A 17,378-nucleotide genomic window follows, 5' to 3' on the forward strand; every position below is an offset into this window, starting at 1 on the left:
ACATTTAAAAAAAATTAAATTTGAACGACAGAAGTTTGTATTGCCACATTAAAACTGCTTGCATACAATAACTTATTATATTCATTAAAATTAAATGTAGTTTATCAGGAAATTTATTTATTTATTTAATGAAAAGTATTAAATTATTATTAATAAATTGATTTATAAAAATTATAAGTAAACTATAAGTTATGTAAAATTGTATTGATTTATAAATTATGTATATACTATATATATATATTTGTTTTATATCCAAACATTGTCATGAAACCTAAATAAAAATAAATAAATTTAAATTTAAAATAAGTTTATTCTCTAGTATATTCATATAAATGATACTAATAATTACATTTGATTATCTTAAGATATTGATATTTCAAGATGTCTAAAGTTTGTTATCTATATTTTAATTTCTTATAATATTTTAGTTTTTTTTTTTTTCATTTAAAATAAATGTGTACACCATACCTAAAATATTATAGTTTATTCAAGTAACAAAGCTTTAAGGTATAAAAGATACATTTTCTAGTATTCATTTATTTTATTGTTATAAAATATTGTTAGGTCAATTACTATAAATTCTGTAAATAAATTTCACAACTCTATCATAAATTATAAATATTATTAAATACTAAATTTCAAATCATTATAATTAAAGTAAAAGTAACAATACTGTGTAAATTTCATCTACTATGTAGACGATAGACGTGAATATTATTTACGATATATTGTGAAGGATGGACAATCAATGTGACGCATTCACTTTTACCGTAACTCTATCGGCACTAACGACAAATGGTCTCCCTATTCTATTGTCCAAATATTTACAATGGTTATAGTGGCAGCACTAAATTTTAGACATCAATCATCGATCACCGAGTGAAACTAAAAACCATCTTTCAATATTTATTGAAGATCAGCACAAATCCTCTTGATTATAAGGTTTTTAGCATAAACATTTCCTTTACCTAACCTGATACTAATAACCTTAAACAATAGAATTTAAGAATGTAAATAAATCATTAGTAGAAAACCACTTTTAACACTTGAAAATTTATTTTTCCATTTAAAAAATTAAATTAAAGACAATTGATGTACAGCAATCAAATGTTATTTTATTGAAGATAATTAAATAACAATCATAGTTCTCAATTTTATAACTTAGCTAAAATTTAAATTCAATATCTTCTTTTTGGGAGGGGGCGGATTTGTTTAAATAAAATAATAAATAACGTATGATTATTTAAATGATTATCTTAATAATTATAAATTAAATTGATATGGCATCATTTGTTGTTTAAAATAATTTTCGTAATCTAAACTTAAATGTGTTAATATATTAATATTAACGTTTATTTTGATGCCAAAATTAATTATTGATAATTTAAATTATTCTTATCGTTTTTGATTTTAATAACTATAAACAGACGTCTAAATAAAAATCAAACAATTAAAATAGAATAAACACCCATTGATGATTTTATGAAGATAATAAAAATATTTATTATCATTTTATCTATAGGAATATATTGCTGTAAACTTATTCTCATATACCTGACGTTTGTTCATTCTGAGAATTGGAGAATAGTTCAGTGATTTAAAACTTTCATACACTCAACAAGAATTTAGTACAAAATCTATTTAGTATCGTTTTACCAGTCTATTAAATCTAATATAGTTCATATAACTTTTAATATATGTATCTATAACTTTATATAATTCAAATTAAAAGAGTCGTCAAGTTTCAATTAAAATGATTTAGATTTTAAAGTTTATAATCGATATATAGTTAAAAATAAATAAAAATAATAATAATTAATTATAGCGTACACTTTTTATTTATTCATGTTACTAGCATCCACTTATTGAATCAGTTAGAAACTAAAATTTTTCTATTAAGTTGTTTTTTTTTAAGTTAGGTGTTAATTATTGAGGTTATAAAATTATTGTATAAGTTATACTATATTAGTTTAATTTATTTAAGAACCTTAAATAAAATAACTAAATAAAGTTATATAATATAATTTATAACTATATAATAACCTTTTAAGTTATTGTATGTAAATTATATTTATCCCAACTTTCAATCGTGTCCCGTACTTCATATATCACTATATAATTAACTATTTTATTTTCTTATCATGTATTTGCATGATATCAATGTCTTATTATAATACCGATACATTAACTATTTATATTTTCTTCAAAGAATGAAGTATTTAAAATATTTTTAAATAAGTATCTGAAAGTTTAATAGATTTAAATATTGGCTATAGGTGATCGATTTATTGATATTTACGTCAGTTGAAATTATTAATAAGTTTGATCTCCAGTTAAAAGTTTTGAATATATATAGTATGTTTCTAACAAAATTAAATACGTCACATTTACAATTTTATTGACCTTTTTGTGGACTATTATCCTTAATAATTTAAGTTAAAACTCAGAATTTAATTGTTAGATTGTTTATTTAACTATTAAATCAAATTGTTAACAAAAATTGTTTAAATGTCCCGGAAATACACAAAAAAAGTTTATTATTGATTAGAATTATAACATATTATGAAAAATATATTATTATGTGTAATATTGAGATCAAACCTAGAAAATATAAACTATAAATATTCATCAAATGCTTAACGATAAAATACACGATTACGTATACGAATGTAAATTTTAAACCCTTTACACTCCAGTGTTTACCACGTTTAGAAAACTAACTTACAATAACTCATATCATAGCATACATGAATTTTTTACAAAAAAATTGCCAGTTCTTATGTTTTAATTAGTTAATTTGATGTGTAGAAGTAAATAGTCATTAATTATGATTACTCAAGAACATAGACTCAAATCGTCGATTTAAATTAACAATAATATGGTCAAAATTCTCAACCGGATTAATTTTATTTTTCATTGAAACCGGTTTCTGATTTTATCGTATTTTAAAACATTTATTTCTTTGTCACTCATAATAATTTTCATTAAAACATTATAGTAATCCATATTATATTTTTAAGATTTTGATAACGCGTATTATTATAGTACAGCATATAGTCTTAATATAGGTAAATCATTCACCCTAAATACTTTCAAGCAATCTTTTTAGATAGGTACGTGAATTTGCCTACCATATATATATATATATATATATACATAGAGTTATACAAACATTTCACATGGGCTTATTGGATGCTTTATGCAATTTGAACATCTTTTTTTTAAGAACTCGAAATTACCTACTTGTTTACTTTTGTTGAAACCCAATTCTTGATTATCCCATATTAAAATTATAGTGCCAAGTTCATGTATAACGTTTTATTGAAGATTGATAAGTTTCTGTACATCAAAGAACATTGAATTGTAAGTGTTGGTAATTTTGATGAACCTAACACTTAAATATCTTAATTCTTAATTTGAAATGTTTATAAAGTATAAAAAACAGAATAATAATAATAATAATAATAATAATAGTAATAATAATATAGTCAATTGGGAACGTTACTGTATAGATAAGCAACTGCCAAAATTATCGCTAATAATATATATAACTCAACGTGGTTTTTTATACATTTAGGGTTGTTTTAGGTTCACGGGTTAAGCATCGAGTACCAAAAACTCGAATAATTGGCGTGCGTGGGCATATATTATAGTAGTGAAAAGCTGTTTACAGCCCTAATAAGGTATAAACGTACCTTTTTCAATGAAGATAAGTGCAGGGTCTAAGTTTTTACTGTATTATTGCGTTTTATTTTATTGTATCCCTATACTACACATAAATATGTAGGTGCACAACTTATATTTTGGTGCAGCTCGCATACTATATATATATGCCTAAATAATAATGATATTATGTTAGATGAAAGTATAATATAACAACGATAATAATATCGCAAACAAGTTGACTAAGATGTGTTAATATTTTTATCATGTAATAATGAGATATGTGATTACCGAACAAATAAATTAATATTTATTTAATTAATGGTATCATTATTAAAATACCCTCTACTGTGCTTAAACGATTTATTTTTGGTCTATCGATCGTATTATTATCATACTGATATGTTTGTTCTAAAATATGTATATATTACTTTTTTATACGTATGGTTAATTCATATATACATTTAACATCGATATAATATAATCATAACTCCAGGAATTTGGGTTTTGACGAATCCCAGTGTATATCTGCAGCACATATTGTTTTAGTGTAATTTGAAAATTATGTTGATTGTACGAACACGAGAACTTGAAAGATCGCAAACTATATAATTATAAATAAAATCACCAGCGTTAATAAAATGCAAATGTTAGGAGATTATTTCATTGAAAAATTAACATTAAAAATTATTTATTCAATTAATAACTTTTTAATACGTAAAAAAAATATAATATTGTATATTACGGTAGAAAATTTATTGGGTGCACTTCGAAAATTAATTATTTCACCTAAGTCGTGACGCCTGCAAACTCGTTATTTTTGTTCGATTTTGTTTTAGGAAATGTTTTTGACCCTAATTTCAAAGTTTCTGAGTTCATCCGACAAACTCGTATAATCGTCTATTAAATCGCAAATAAACAAAACTATACATGAAATTTAGATTCAAAGTCACGGACTTTCAATTAGGCGGGTATTCTATTGCATATTTTCCAAGAAGCTGAACATTATAATGAATCATAGATTTTAAACGCATTGCATGTTTTCTTAATTTTCTATTATATCTGGTTGAATATTATGTCTATTGAGAATTTTATCCAGACAAGTGTTCTAAGTCACTTGCTGTTAAAGTTTTATGTTGTATTTTTTTTCCTTGGAAATATGATATTATATATACATACATACGTCATACATATTATTAAAAATATATGTTTAGGTAAAAATATAAATATTGAAAAATTTAGTAAAAGCTTTGATTTACATAAAGCTACAAATTATTACGGTATTAGTGCTATCTAGCTTATACTGATAATAAAATATGGTAAATTCTACAGTAAAAATTTACTATGGTAAAAGTATGGAGTACAAAAAAACATATTTTCTAAATCGATTTCTATTAAATTACATAGAATTAGTATTTTGAATTAGTTCTTTGTATTTAGTTTTAACTTATTAAAAAAAAAATATAAGTATATACAATTATTTATAAATTAATAAGTTTTACTGATATTTATATTTTTACCGAAACATAAGTATTTGACACAACAGTAATATACACGATGGCATGGATTTTCGTTTCATAAATTAAAATTATTATTTATTACTCTAACTGAGAAATTTTGGTTTGAAATTATTTGAATTATTGTATTTAATGAAATTATATGAAAAAACTTTCCTTTGTAATTTGTTTACGTGTTGAAATTATTATTTATGTTAAACAATAAATTCACATTTATTCTTAGTACTGAATAAAAAGTTTAATATTTTAATTAAGTTTTTCGAATCGATGTATGATTGTCTTATTTTTAATAAATATGTAAATTAATAAAATCAATTCCTCAATTTTAATAAGTTTTATATTTTAACTATACTAAACGTTAATTTTTGATATCTTATAATCAAACATTATTATTTAAAATGTAATGCATTATACCGACTATTCAAAGTGTTAGCCACGTTGATATAATGTTAAATATGCTATATTGTATTATATTGCAAACGAAAAATTAATTATTAATTTTGTGAATACTAGTTTACATTATATCATTATAATTTTATAAATGATTGATTGAGATGGTTGATTATTAATACTTGCAAACCGCATGTATATAATAGATGATTCTACGGATGATCCTGACGACGCAGAAAATCGTTGGAGAAGAGGAGCACGGGGTGCTGTTCAAAGGGTAAGAAGAAAGTCCAGGGTGCAAAAACAGCATAGTTATGACGATGACATAAAGCCCGGCGTCGGGCAACAAGGAGGACAGGGTGTCATTTCGACTTTGACTGCTGAAGGACAAGGTAATAATTTCTGTGGTATTTCGACAATTCTTCAAATAAATCGCTCTTATAATGTGATGACACAGTAAAAAATTTTCTTTTCGTATCTTGGTAAATATTTCATATCCCAATAAACGATACAATATTATATCTAAACGAGGGTGAGATTAATAATTATAGAATAATAACATTGCATAACTTTTCACTGGAGCTGTTTCTTTTATAACGACATGTTACATGCCGAAATAATGACTTAAATTTTGTTTTGTTTATTTAAGGTTCAAGTTATGTCAGCGTATTGTTTTTTTCTTGCTCAAAATATACTTAAAAAACCATTTCTGTGTTTTATTGTATAAACATTTATAAATAAACAAGGGTTTATTATTTTTATATTTTATAATAATGGGATATACATATTTATTATATATAAAAACATTTAAATAGTATACATTTTATAACAAAAGTTTCAAAAAATAATATACAAATAAAAATGTTTATAAAAAAAAAACAAATGCATTAAAACACAATTTTGTAAAAACAATAATTATAATTAAGTTTAAACAAAATAATTCTTGATAAATATAGAAACTACATAAAATATATCCCAGAATTATTCGAATAAAATATTCATAAACCATAAAACTATGTGAAAAAAAAATACGAAATGCCCTATAATATAAGAAAATCTGGTAGTCCGATATTATGCAATATAAATTTTATTTTTGTCTTGCAGGTAATAATAAATTTAAGAACAACGATAAATCTTATCATGTATAAAAAGGAATTTTGAGTTATTCTCAGTTAAAATCGAATCTGTTTGGATTTATTTATATAATCAAAAATCCTCTTTATAGTTTTTCCTCACATTTGTGGAAATTTTATTGAAAGTTTTCTTCTCAAATTAACTACCAAACTCTATTTCCAATCGATATCAAGAAAATGTACGCTTTGTTTCAAATCTGAAGTATAATTTAATATTAAAAGCTGTAAAGGTAAAAGTCACACTTTGGGTACTTTTTTTGGCTAATAAAATATTTATACGATTGTGATTAAATATAAAATATATATTAAACCTTATAAAATAATGAGTTTTCAATTCGTAAGGTTTTATTTACCAGATTATATTATTATTGTAGGGTATGCAGCTTTATAACTTAACACATTATATAATATCTATGTCGTAATGTAGTATAATATTATTATATAATAATCCTTTCAGGTAAAATCGTTGAAAGATATAATATTCTGTCTATGAATCTGTGTTATTTATTTTTTGCTTAGTTATTTTATTTAATTTTACACTAATGTATGCACATTATTGTTATTGAAAAATTAAAGGCTTGTATAGAATAAATAAGTAAACTGTAAATTATATACATCGTCTATCATGAAAATATTTTTGTAAAATTTTTATAATTATAAGGTAATAAGAATGTTCAAAAATTGTTTCAAAGAAATCCCATCAAAACTGTTAATTATTACTTCAATAAGAAATTATAAAAAGTAAAAATAACTTTTACACTTCGATATTCAGATGAACGTCCATTGACGCGGCGTACTTTCACCAATTGATTAATAAATAAAAGTCGATCGTAAACATTTTGAAGCGCAAAAAGGATTTTAAGTTTTACATTTTAATGAGCTTATGAGTCACAAGTTGTAATTAACAATGCACTATATAATAATTAAACTTTGAGTCATCCAGTACGTTTATTTACTACCGCCATTTAATTGATAATAAAATATAGTGTTTTATTAAATAAATTAGGACGCTTAAAATAAATCATTATATTTCGTACACATTGTGTAGACCGAGATAAAAAAGAAAAAAAACGATATACCTATCCATTATTATTACACAACACATTGTTTCTTTTGATATTTCCGATATTTTAAAACAAACCATTGTTTTAATTTTGGAAATAATCAAAACAAATAATATAAATACGTATTTTAAGCTGCTATAGATACTTAACTCAATTCTACATTGGTATATATATATTTTTTTTACTAAAGTTTTTTAATTATTCGACTATATATGGTCATGATTGATCTACTAATGCCCTGTGAAATAGTTAATATTATACGCGTTCGGGTTGACTTTTATTTTACACGCATATAACGATTTTATAGGCATTACGTGTTGTGGGTGTTATATCGGTTAATTTTCCTGTCGAATCGTGATAAATGATTATCCAGATAAAACGATGTTCCTCGAATATTATTATAACATCGATTATTGTGGTTTAATCGATCGTTTTGTTTGCAGCTCAACTACCGAGACGGGCATCAGCGTATGACGTATATCAAAATCGCGTGGATCAGCAACAAGGTTCGTCGTCGGTAAATCGGAGGTCCAGTTTCCGGATACAGCAAGACGACGACGTTAGCGGCGGTGCTAGCGTACAGCAAAAAGGTAAAAATTATACGCCATTATGATACGACATACGACCGGAACCACGCGCGTTTACTTCCGGGTGTTATTTTATCATTATAATGATGTATTTTGAACGGCTGTTGATGGCGAGTATTGTATACACTGGAGTGGTGGGTCATATACCACGTGATTATTGGAGTTATGCAAATTTAGCTGATAATAAACCTCCATAACTTTTATCCGTCTAAAACACGCCAAACCCTTTTCACCACTGCTAATTTTATACCATATCTAGTGAGGATTTCCAATGATATGTGTGTAATATTATGCATTTTAGATATTGTGCAAAACAATGACATTATTATGGTCGACAAGATAATATTTGTAAAGGTAATGATTTTAAATCCTTTATAATATTATGTCAAACTATCATACACGGTTATGTGTCAAGATAACACTACAAATTTAATACTATGTTCTATTTATATACATATAACATAATAATATACCTATCTAATAAACTTTCTATTGGTCAGTTAAGTCACAATCCATATACCAATAATGGCTTGTAATTAATGGAATATATGGTAAGGTAACATTATTAAAAATAGACAGCCGTTTTTTTAGTTTTCTAATTTTTCAAATTATGGTAGGATATATGTCAATTTGAAAAATAATTTAATAGTAGGCACTACGATGGAGATGATAACTATTACCATCGTAATTTCGTATATTTTATTGCTGTCATTTTATTTAATAACAAAGAACAAAAAAAAAAAAAATTCTAAATATCATATTTGTATTCGACTCATTTATAGCACTAGATATTATTCCCAAAGTAATTTAAATACTTCAAAAAAAGTCACAACTATTATATAGTAATCAAAATATTTTAGAAAGATCTTTTTATTTTTGTATCATTATTTTTGTTAGAATGACAAAAGGTAAAAAAACCAAAACACGTGAATTTTTCACCTTGCAATACATCAAAGCAAATACACAAAGGTTTCATAACCGTAACATTTTGTAACAAATCTATGCTAGTTTTAGAAAATTTGTTTTATTTTAAAATATTACGTATGCATACTTCAATTAATTAAAAAAAAACTTATTTTAAAATGGAAAAAAAAAGTAATATCAAAAAATCAAACTGCAGAAACAACGAGTAAAAGTAATTTAGTAATCATTAAAATTAACTGACATAGGTCATTCAGATGAGCTATTATGTTAACCTACATTGCTTGAAATTTTATGTTAAATATCTGTGTACAATTATTGTTTTTTTTTTTTTTATTATTATTATTATTTCATTACAAAAATTATTTAAATACATCATTAATAGTAATTCATATTTATTATTATTCATGAATAACAAATATAATAGGAAATAGAAAATATAAATTTATATACTGTAACTTCTTCAAATTAAATCGGGTTGTGATAAGTGATAAATATAAGTTAATTTGTAGAAAAAAGTTACTAAGTACGACTACTTTTTCATCTATTAATATTGTGCTGAGTTTTTTGCATAATTTAATTTTACTGATTCTAAATTAAACTATTGCTATTTTTTTTTTTTTTTAATATATACTATATGGTTGCTATTTGGTTGTTTTAAATAATCATCGGAGTATTTACAGATTTTATATCAAATAGTCAATTTACAGGAAGATCTAAAATTCAATTTTAAAAGGTGTTTTCATGTAAATATTAAAAATAGAGAAAAACTAATGATACAAAAGTTATTTTATTTAAAAAAATCTAAAAGTATTATTATATTATATATATATATATATATATATTGTAAGAAGAGCGTAAACTTTATTTTTAATTTTCCTTAAAAGACTCCATAAGTAACTAAAATTCATAAGTGCTTAAAATATTTTATATTATTGTTTAATAATTATCCGGATTGTATTTTTTCGATATTTTCCTTGATATTCTAATATCTAAAAATATAAATCATTTAAAATTTTACAAAATAATATAATATTTATTTAAACTTCCATTAAATTTATCTGAATTTGTTGTTGTTTTTATTTTTTTTTTTGAGATTTTAAGACACGATTATTTACCAATTAAGTATAACATGTTTATAAATAAGTCTTATTTAAAAAAAAATTCAATTCAAAAAAATATAGTGATATATAATATTTTTAGTGTACTGAAATATATTATATATCAATAGAATAATCAATAATCAGTTAAAATGCGTTTTTCTTTTTCATAAAAATATTAAAATGAATCAATTAAAACCGTTAGTTTTATAAATATTAACAACATTTTAAACCAAAAAATTAAAAATGGAAAACAATAATAATATGTTAGATGAAAAGATGTACTTCTCTATACGTTTGACCAATATCTAACAAAAACTTAAAATCTAGTGGATAAATACTATATATTGTTGGGATTAATTATCGAGTTCTATTTCTACACAATATAATATAATAAATGATTCATTAACAGACAGGTCAACTGGGTTGGAAAACTGTTCCTGAAAATTAATTAATTTTAACAAAAATTTCTATACGCAAAACAGTTTGATGAACAATATTTAGGTAGATAGGGTCAAGCAAAATAAATAATAGCAGAAAATGACAGAAGCACGAGGTATATTGTTATAATACATTGTATGGTTGATATATGTTGCACTGAAGTATTGAGAACAATTTTAATATATAATTATTTTATACATATAACTAGGTAAAAAGATACAAAAAGAAAAAGAGTGTATTTAATAATTTTGTTACGGCGTGTAGCGTGTACCTACTATGTCTAAAATCTATTTTGAAATTAATATTGACCAATGATAGTGGCAGGTGACGAATAAACACATATAATTGATTTATTTATTATAACCTATGGTAATCATTATAAAGTTAATAGTTTATTTGTTTTCACTTAATTATTTTGTTAGGATTTAAAATTTTTGTAATTACTTGAGTTACTTATTTATATGCAGTCATTTTCCTCACATAATATCAAAAAAATAACAAATTGTTCATTATTTAAACAAAATTTGAATTTTTCTATAACTTTATGTTTACGTATTAAATTTTCATCAAAACTTTTTTTGTACTTGGAAAATTTTCTGATATCACAAAAGTAATATAAAAAATGAAATGTTGACTGGTGACAAAGTATACAGACTCTAAAGTCTAAATAGTTTTAGAAATTGAAAGTTTAAAATTTATTTTATTTTTTATTTTATAAATTACTTGGTTATTGTTAACTGGTAATGAAGCTTTCACGGAGCATAATTTAATTTTAAAAATAAATTAAAAATGAAACAGTTGAAGGACGTTTAAAGTTAAAAATATTAAAAATCAAGTGCTTCTGAACGCAGTTGTGAAACATTGTTGTTCGCAAATATATAGTATCACAAATAAAATTATTATAATATTTTAGTGTAACTGTAGGATGATATGTACATACAAGTACGTGTGCACATACACATATGGTTATGTTTATTGTGCATTACTATGTTTTCAAGTAATATATATGTTCAAATATTTTTACAACAATCGTGTAAATTTTGTCGACATTTGTTGCAAATCGTGGCTCCATTTATTGTATGGAGTTTTTCTTTTAACTTATAAAATATTGTTCTTTTTTGCTGTTTTATCATTGAAAATGTATTTATGTTTTATATGATTAATTATTTAAGATTGTCTAACTTAAATATTTTTTTAAGAAATATTTTTTTTTCTAGTTAATTATAGGTAAATAATTAAAATCTATAAAAATAAAATCTAATGTTTTTGATTTTATCTAGATATCTAGATAATAGATTAAATAAAGTTGCGTTTTAGTTTGAAAAAAATAAAATAATAACTTGCAAAAATAGTACACTGTTTTTTTTTTTTTTTTTTTTAGTTCTTTTATATTGGTTATTATTATTATACGATTATTTTATCATTTAAATTTATATCTAAAGTTTTACCAAAAATATTTATTTTTCTACCATATTTTTCACGAAATTTGAGACTTATAAACGAAAGTGATGAGTTTTATAAACGAATTTTTTATAATGTATTTGGATAAGCCCGGACTGTTTTAGACGATTTTGAGTTTATTAAGCGACTGAACTTTATATTCGTGAGTCTTGTAAGTGGCGTCCACTGTACTAATATTCAGCATTTCAAATGTTAATGCATGATGTATTATACCGTATATTATAACGTAAGTATAACACATTAACACAGTACACACACTGAATTTTAAAAGTTTTTATGTTTTTGGTTTACATTATTGCAAACTCGTAACTATCTTATTTCCATTTTTAAGGTTAACCAGAAAAAATAACAAATTAATTTAAAGTTATAATATTTTTCTAAATACATTACAATCCATGAATCTCATAATATGAGAAACATATGAGTATATTTAACTATATTTTATACATTGGTAAAAATAAATATTGTACTATACCTAGGTGAAATATATAAAAGCTACTTTGTTTATTATCGTCCCATAATAAAACATTTAACACGCTTTTATAAGGTATCCTTTAATGTATTTTATATGAAATATTATTCATTGTAAAATCGAAGGTTAAATATGTATTACATTTTTAATAAACATTTCATATATAAATATACCAACGCAAAGAAATCATACAAAACAGCTGAATTTACTGTATAATTTATATTATATCATGATTTATTGTATTTCTATTTATAATAAACAACTATACATAAAATAATATTAAATGCTTATAAATTTAAACATTTTCTATTATTTTCGGGTTTATTTCAAAATAATAAATAAAAATTTAATTTAATAATACTATAAAGTACCAATTATGTGGTCTACGCTAAAAACTCATTCACATATAAATAAAATATTCATTTTTTATATACATTTTCTTTAAATATATGAGAGTTATTCAAAAATAAAGAAATATCTATAAATCTATAATTATTATATATACTTTATAAATATCAATTAAAATATACGGGTTTGTTTTCAAATATTTAGTACATCATCAACTATGATATTAATACGTCTTCAGTCTTAAATCAAGTATTTAATTAATTATGAAATATAAATTAAAATAAATAATCTCTATGAATCGCCAATATCAATAACTGAGTACTAATGCCCATAGCTATAATTTATTTATTAATAGAAAATAAATTTAATTTAAGGTTTAAATAAACTTTTTTTTTGCTCTGAACAATTCTTAAACATAAACATTTTAATTAAAATATTTTAAATTTTTATAATATATTGTTGGATATATTATAATATTTGAAATTGAGAAATAATAAGTGTTTTTATAAACCGTTCTCATTTTACTTAATAATTTCATATATTTAATAGTGTTTTACCATGTAAAAATATATTAATTTTCATCAACTAATATTTAAGTACCGTTATATAAATGTACTTAACTAGAAACATGAATATAACATTGTAGATTTTGCATTCTTTAGCTAAATTATAATATCTCATTGTCGACCATAGAAAAATTCAAGAACGATTTTTAAGCCTTATCTAAGTAAAAAATAATATCCACAACTATCATTCAACAATGTACAAATTTCTATTAAAAATGTAACTAAATACCTAAGAGTTCACCTTGACAAACGACTTATCTGGGCCCAACACACCAAGCTTAAAAGAAAACAATCTAACACACGCCTACATCTCCTTCGTCCATTTCTCTCATCTTCAATGAGTTTAAAATATAAAATATAAAATATAAATTTACAAGACAATTATTACCCCTTTTTGGTAATATGGTATCAAAATCTGGAGTCAAGCCAAATCATCTAATATAAGACTTCAAATCGATATGTCTTAGACTAATAACTAAAGCCCTATGGTATATGACCAACGATGCACTACATATAAGGATCTACAAATCTCAACAGCCAAAGAATCAGCAACTCAACACTATAAAAAGTTCCGTTCAAAACTCCATTTAAACCAAAACCCTCTTATTTTTCGTATGTCCTCTATAACCATCTCTAGCAAACCTCCAAGGAGATTAAAAAGAAAATGGTCAAGAGATGCTCTTGCCCAATAGAAAACAAAAACATAGAAAAAACGGTTTCTTCACATGAACCCATCAAATTAAATAAAAAGTACTGATGATGGACGGCTTTACCCCCTCAAGCCCATCAAGTAATTTTTATTATTACTATATTATTCAATTTACTTATTGAACTTTTCTGTATAGATTTTAAATATGCTTTAATGAATAAAATAAAAAAAAGCCTTATCTGGTGTAATATAATATATTATGTCTTCAAAGTTTTCGAGCCCCAGAGATTGTCCACAACTACTTCTCAATAATCAACCTCTACCCTACTCTCAAAACGTCAAATATCTTGAACTCACCCTAGACCACCGGCTCACATGGGCTCCTCATATACACTCCAAACGTTTAACGCTCAACGATCATAGCCGCCAACTAAGACACCTGCTGACCTCCAAACATAATCACCTGAATAACAAGCTTCTTATTTAAAAAATTCTACTTACACTAATATGGGTCTATGGTATACAGCTCTGGGGATCAGCAAAACTTACTAACATCAATAAAATACAAACCTATCAATCCAAAACTCTAATACAAATCACTAAAGCACCATATTACGTCTGCAATCACACACTCCATCATGACCTCTCCATACCCTTTGTTGCAGACGTGGCTAAAAAACACTATAAAGATTCCATAACTGTCTTCTAAACCTTAGAAACTTACTCATACACGACATCTCTTCCTTGACTATCCCTGGAAACCCTTAGCCCAAACGGCTAAAGCGCAAATGGTGTAGAAACCTACTGACTAACTAAATTTTAATACTCTTTGTAATACCTTCACTGGGAGGCCTCTACGCTCTGTTATTTACCTTGTTATTTATTTATTTTTTTCTTTACTTTATTACTTCCTCAATTATTCTTATTGTTCTTTTTGCAACAGATTGAATAAAACTTTAAAAAAAAAAAAAAAAGTTTTCGCTGCATAACATGAGTTTTAAAATCATCAGTTCTATATCATTGCTTTGGAAAACATAAATATAACATAATAAAATATGTAGTTTGTATATCATACAATAATATAATTTATCTCTCATTTTTCTTCAAAAAGTATATATTTATAAATTTTTGGTATCTCGTTTAAAGTCCATAATAGTCAATAAATACTCGTTAATGGAATCGATAACAAGACTGCGATGAAATTGATTGCGTTTATGATACATGCATACGTCAATCGATGTGGAAGGTTTTTTGAGATGAATAACATAAAAGCTTTTAAAACATTAGCCATTAAAATAGGTATAATAATATTAAAATGTAATAATAAACCATATTATTATCATAGAGATTAATATTACTTATGATTGATCTCGTTGTAGTTTAATATGAATTGTGAAAAAATATTCGTTTTATTCCTAATCTTTAGTATTAAACCTATTGCATTATATTATTATATTATGATATATCTATACTTCTAACATTCATGTCTTATAAAATGAGAACAATTTTGAACATGATACGATCATTTTCGTTAAAGTATTACACAATAATATCTATATAAGGCCAGGATTAAAGTTTTCTGCAGAACCATATAGTTTGTTTAATATGAAATGCTGAGTACGCAGTATGAAATAAAAAATGTGTAGGTACTGTGACTTAAGGGTTACAAGAATTTAGTATTATTTTTAGTTTTTTTAGCCATGTATTGCATTTACACATTTTAGTTTAATAACTGTACTAATAAATCTTAAGCCTGTGCTTATCATGCTTAAGAGTTAAAGTTAATTCATCTTTAAAATTTCAACCGTAAACTAATATTATTTTTGATTATCAACATGAAACGTCTGCATCTGATGTTACAGTTGCTCTTAATGTAGTATGGTCGGCAATTACATAGTTTACAATTATGTATGCTCCGATGGTTATAGGAATGAAGTAAAAATTCTTGGTTATAAAAAGGACAAAAAAAAAAATAAATATATTTTGGCATCTGTTGTAAGAAATCGATATAAGAAAATAAATAAATGCCATTCCCAGCCTAATACTTCTCGTTGTTCAGACATTATAGCTACAAGTGAAATAATCAGACACACCAACCATTACACGTAATTAAATGCAAAGAGCTACCCTACTATAACAAAAGGTGATGAACCTCTCACAATAAAATACACAATTCTACATTGCCATAAATTATACTCACTGCCTCAAAAAACATTCCTTTATTATTTAAATAATAGAAATAAAAAATAAATATGTCTTAGTAAACCCTCAATTGTAATATCTGAATTCTGAATTATAAGCATATAATTATGATGCAAATTTAAATGTAATTGTTAGTTAAAGAATTGGTCATCAAAACTTTTATCCTTAACGAAAAATAAAGTTTGATGTACAGCGTTCTATAGGTATAATTTATTTAAATAATGAAGTATAAAAAACAATTCTGTACAATGTAAAATCAACACAAAATCACTTATACATTCATAAAATATTAAATATTTTAGTCACAATTTACGTACTATAAAAAATATATCATATTTTATTTTTATTTCTAGACCAGTCGCAAAATCTGGGAATGAACAACGACGAGGAATGGAGGCCACGCAGACGTGGTTCACAATTGTAAGTGGTATACTTTTATAAAATTTATTATTTTCTTATTATCTTTGTGGTATCGTTGCTGTTTACATTTGTACTTAATTGCGGTTGGTGGGTTTGGTCTCGTAACAGGCCGGACATTAGCAACTTACGATCGGCCGTCGAGTCTAGAGGAAGTCGGAACTCGTTTTCCAACCGGAGTGGTGTAGACGGCCAACAACTGCAACAGCAACAACCGCAACAGCCACAACAGCAGCCGCCACCCGTTATCCAAGAAGCCGAACAGAACGAAACGGTCCGCAGACAGCCGTCAGTTGCTGGTGAAGAGATCAAGATAGTCATACATGACGTGGATTTCGATCCGAACACTATGGGTAAGTCGTTCGGAAAAATAGTTGATTTATTGTATTTACTAAAGCATTATATATACAGTTGTGGATATGAGTAGTGTTGAAAAAGTGGTTTACC

The 17,378-nt window shown here is 24.7% G+C and overlaps 1 protein-coding gene across 1 annotated transcript in view; it reads left to right on the plus strand.

Moving 5' to 3' along the window:
* Nucleotides 1-17,378, plus strand: part of LOC112602651 (regulating synaptic membrane exocytosis protein 2) — a 194,974-nt gene that overhangs the window by 153,879 nt on the left and 23,717 nt on the right. The window contains exons 8-11 of the mRNA XM_025350840.1: nucleotides 5,777-5,962; nucleotides 8,211-8,357; nucleotides 16,868-16,934; nucleotides 17,043-17,284. Coding sequence (XP_025206625.1) covers nucleotides 5,777-5,962; nucleotides 8,211-8,357; nucleotides 16,868-16,934; nucleotides 17,043-17,284 — 642 coding nt within the window. The remainder of the gene's footprint in view (nucleotides 1-5,776; nucleotides 5,963-8,210; nucleotides 8,358-16,867; nucleotides 16,935-17,042; nucleotides 17,285-17,378) is intronic.

This window comes from Melanaphis sacchari, unplaced genomic scaffold (genome assembly GCF_002803265.2).
Source record: "Melanaphis sacchari strain LSU unplaced genomic scaffold, SCAv2.0 Contig8_pilon_pilon, whole genome shotgun sequence".
Lineage (NCBI taxonomy): Eukaryota > Metazoa > Arthropoda > Insecta > Hemiptera > Aphididae > Melanaphis > Melanaphis sacchari.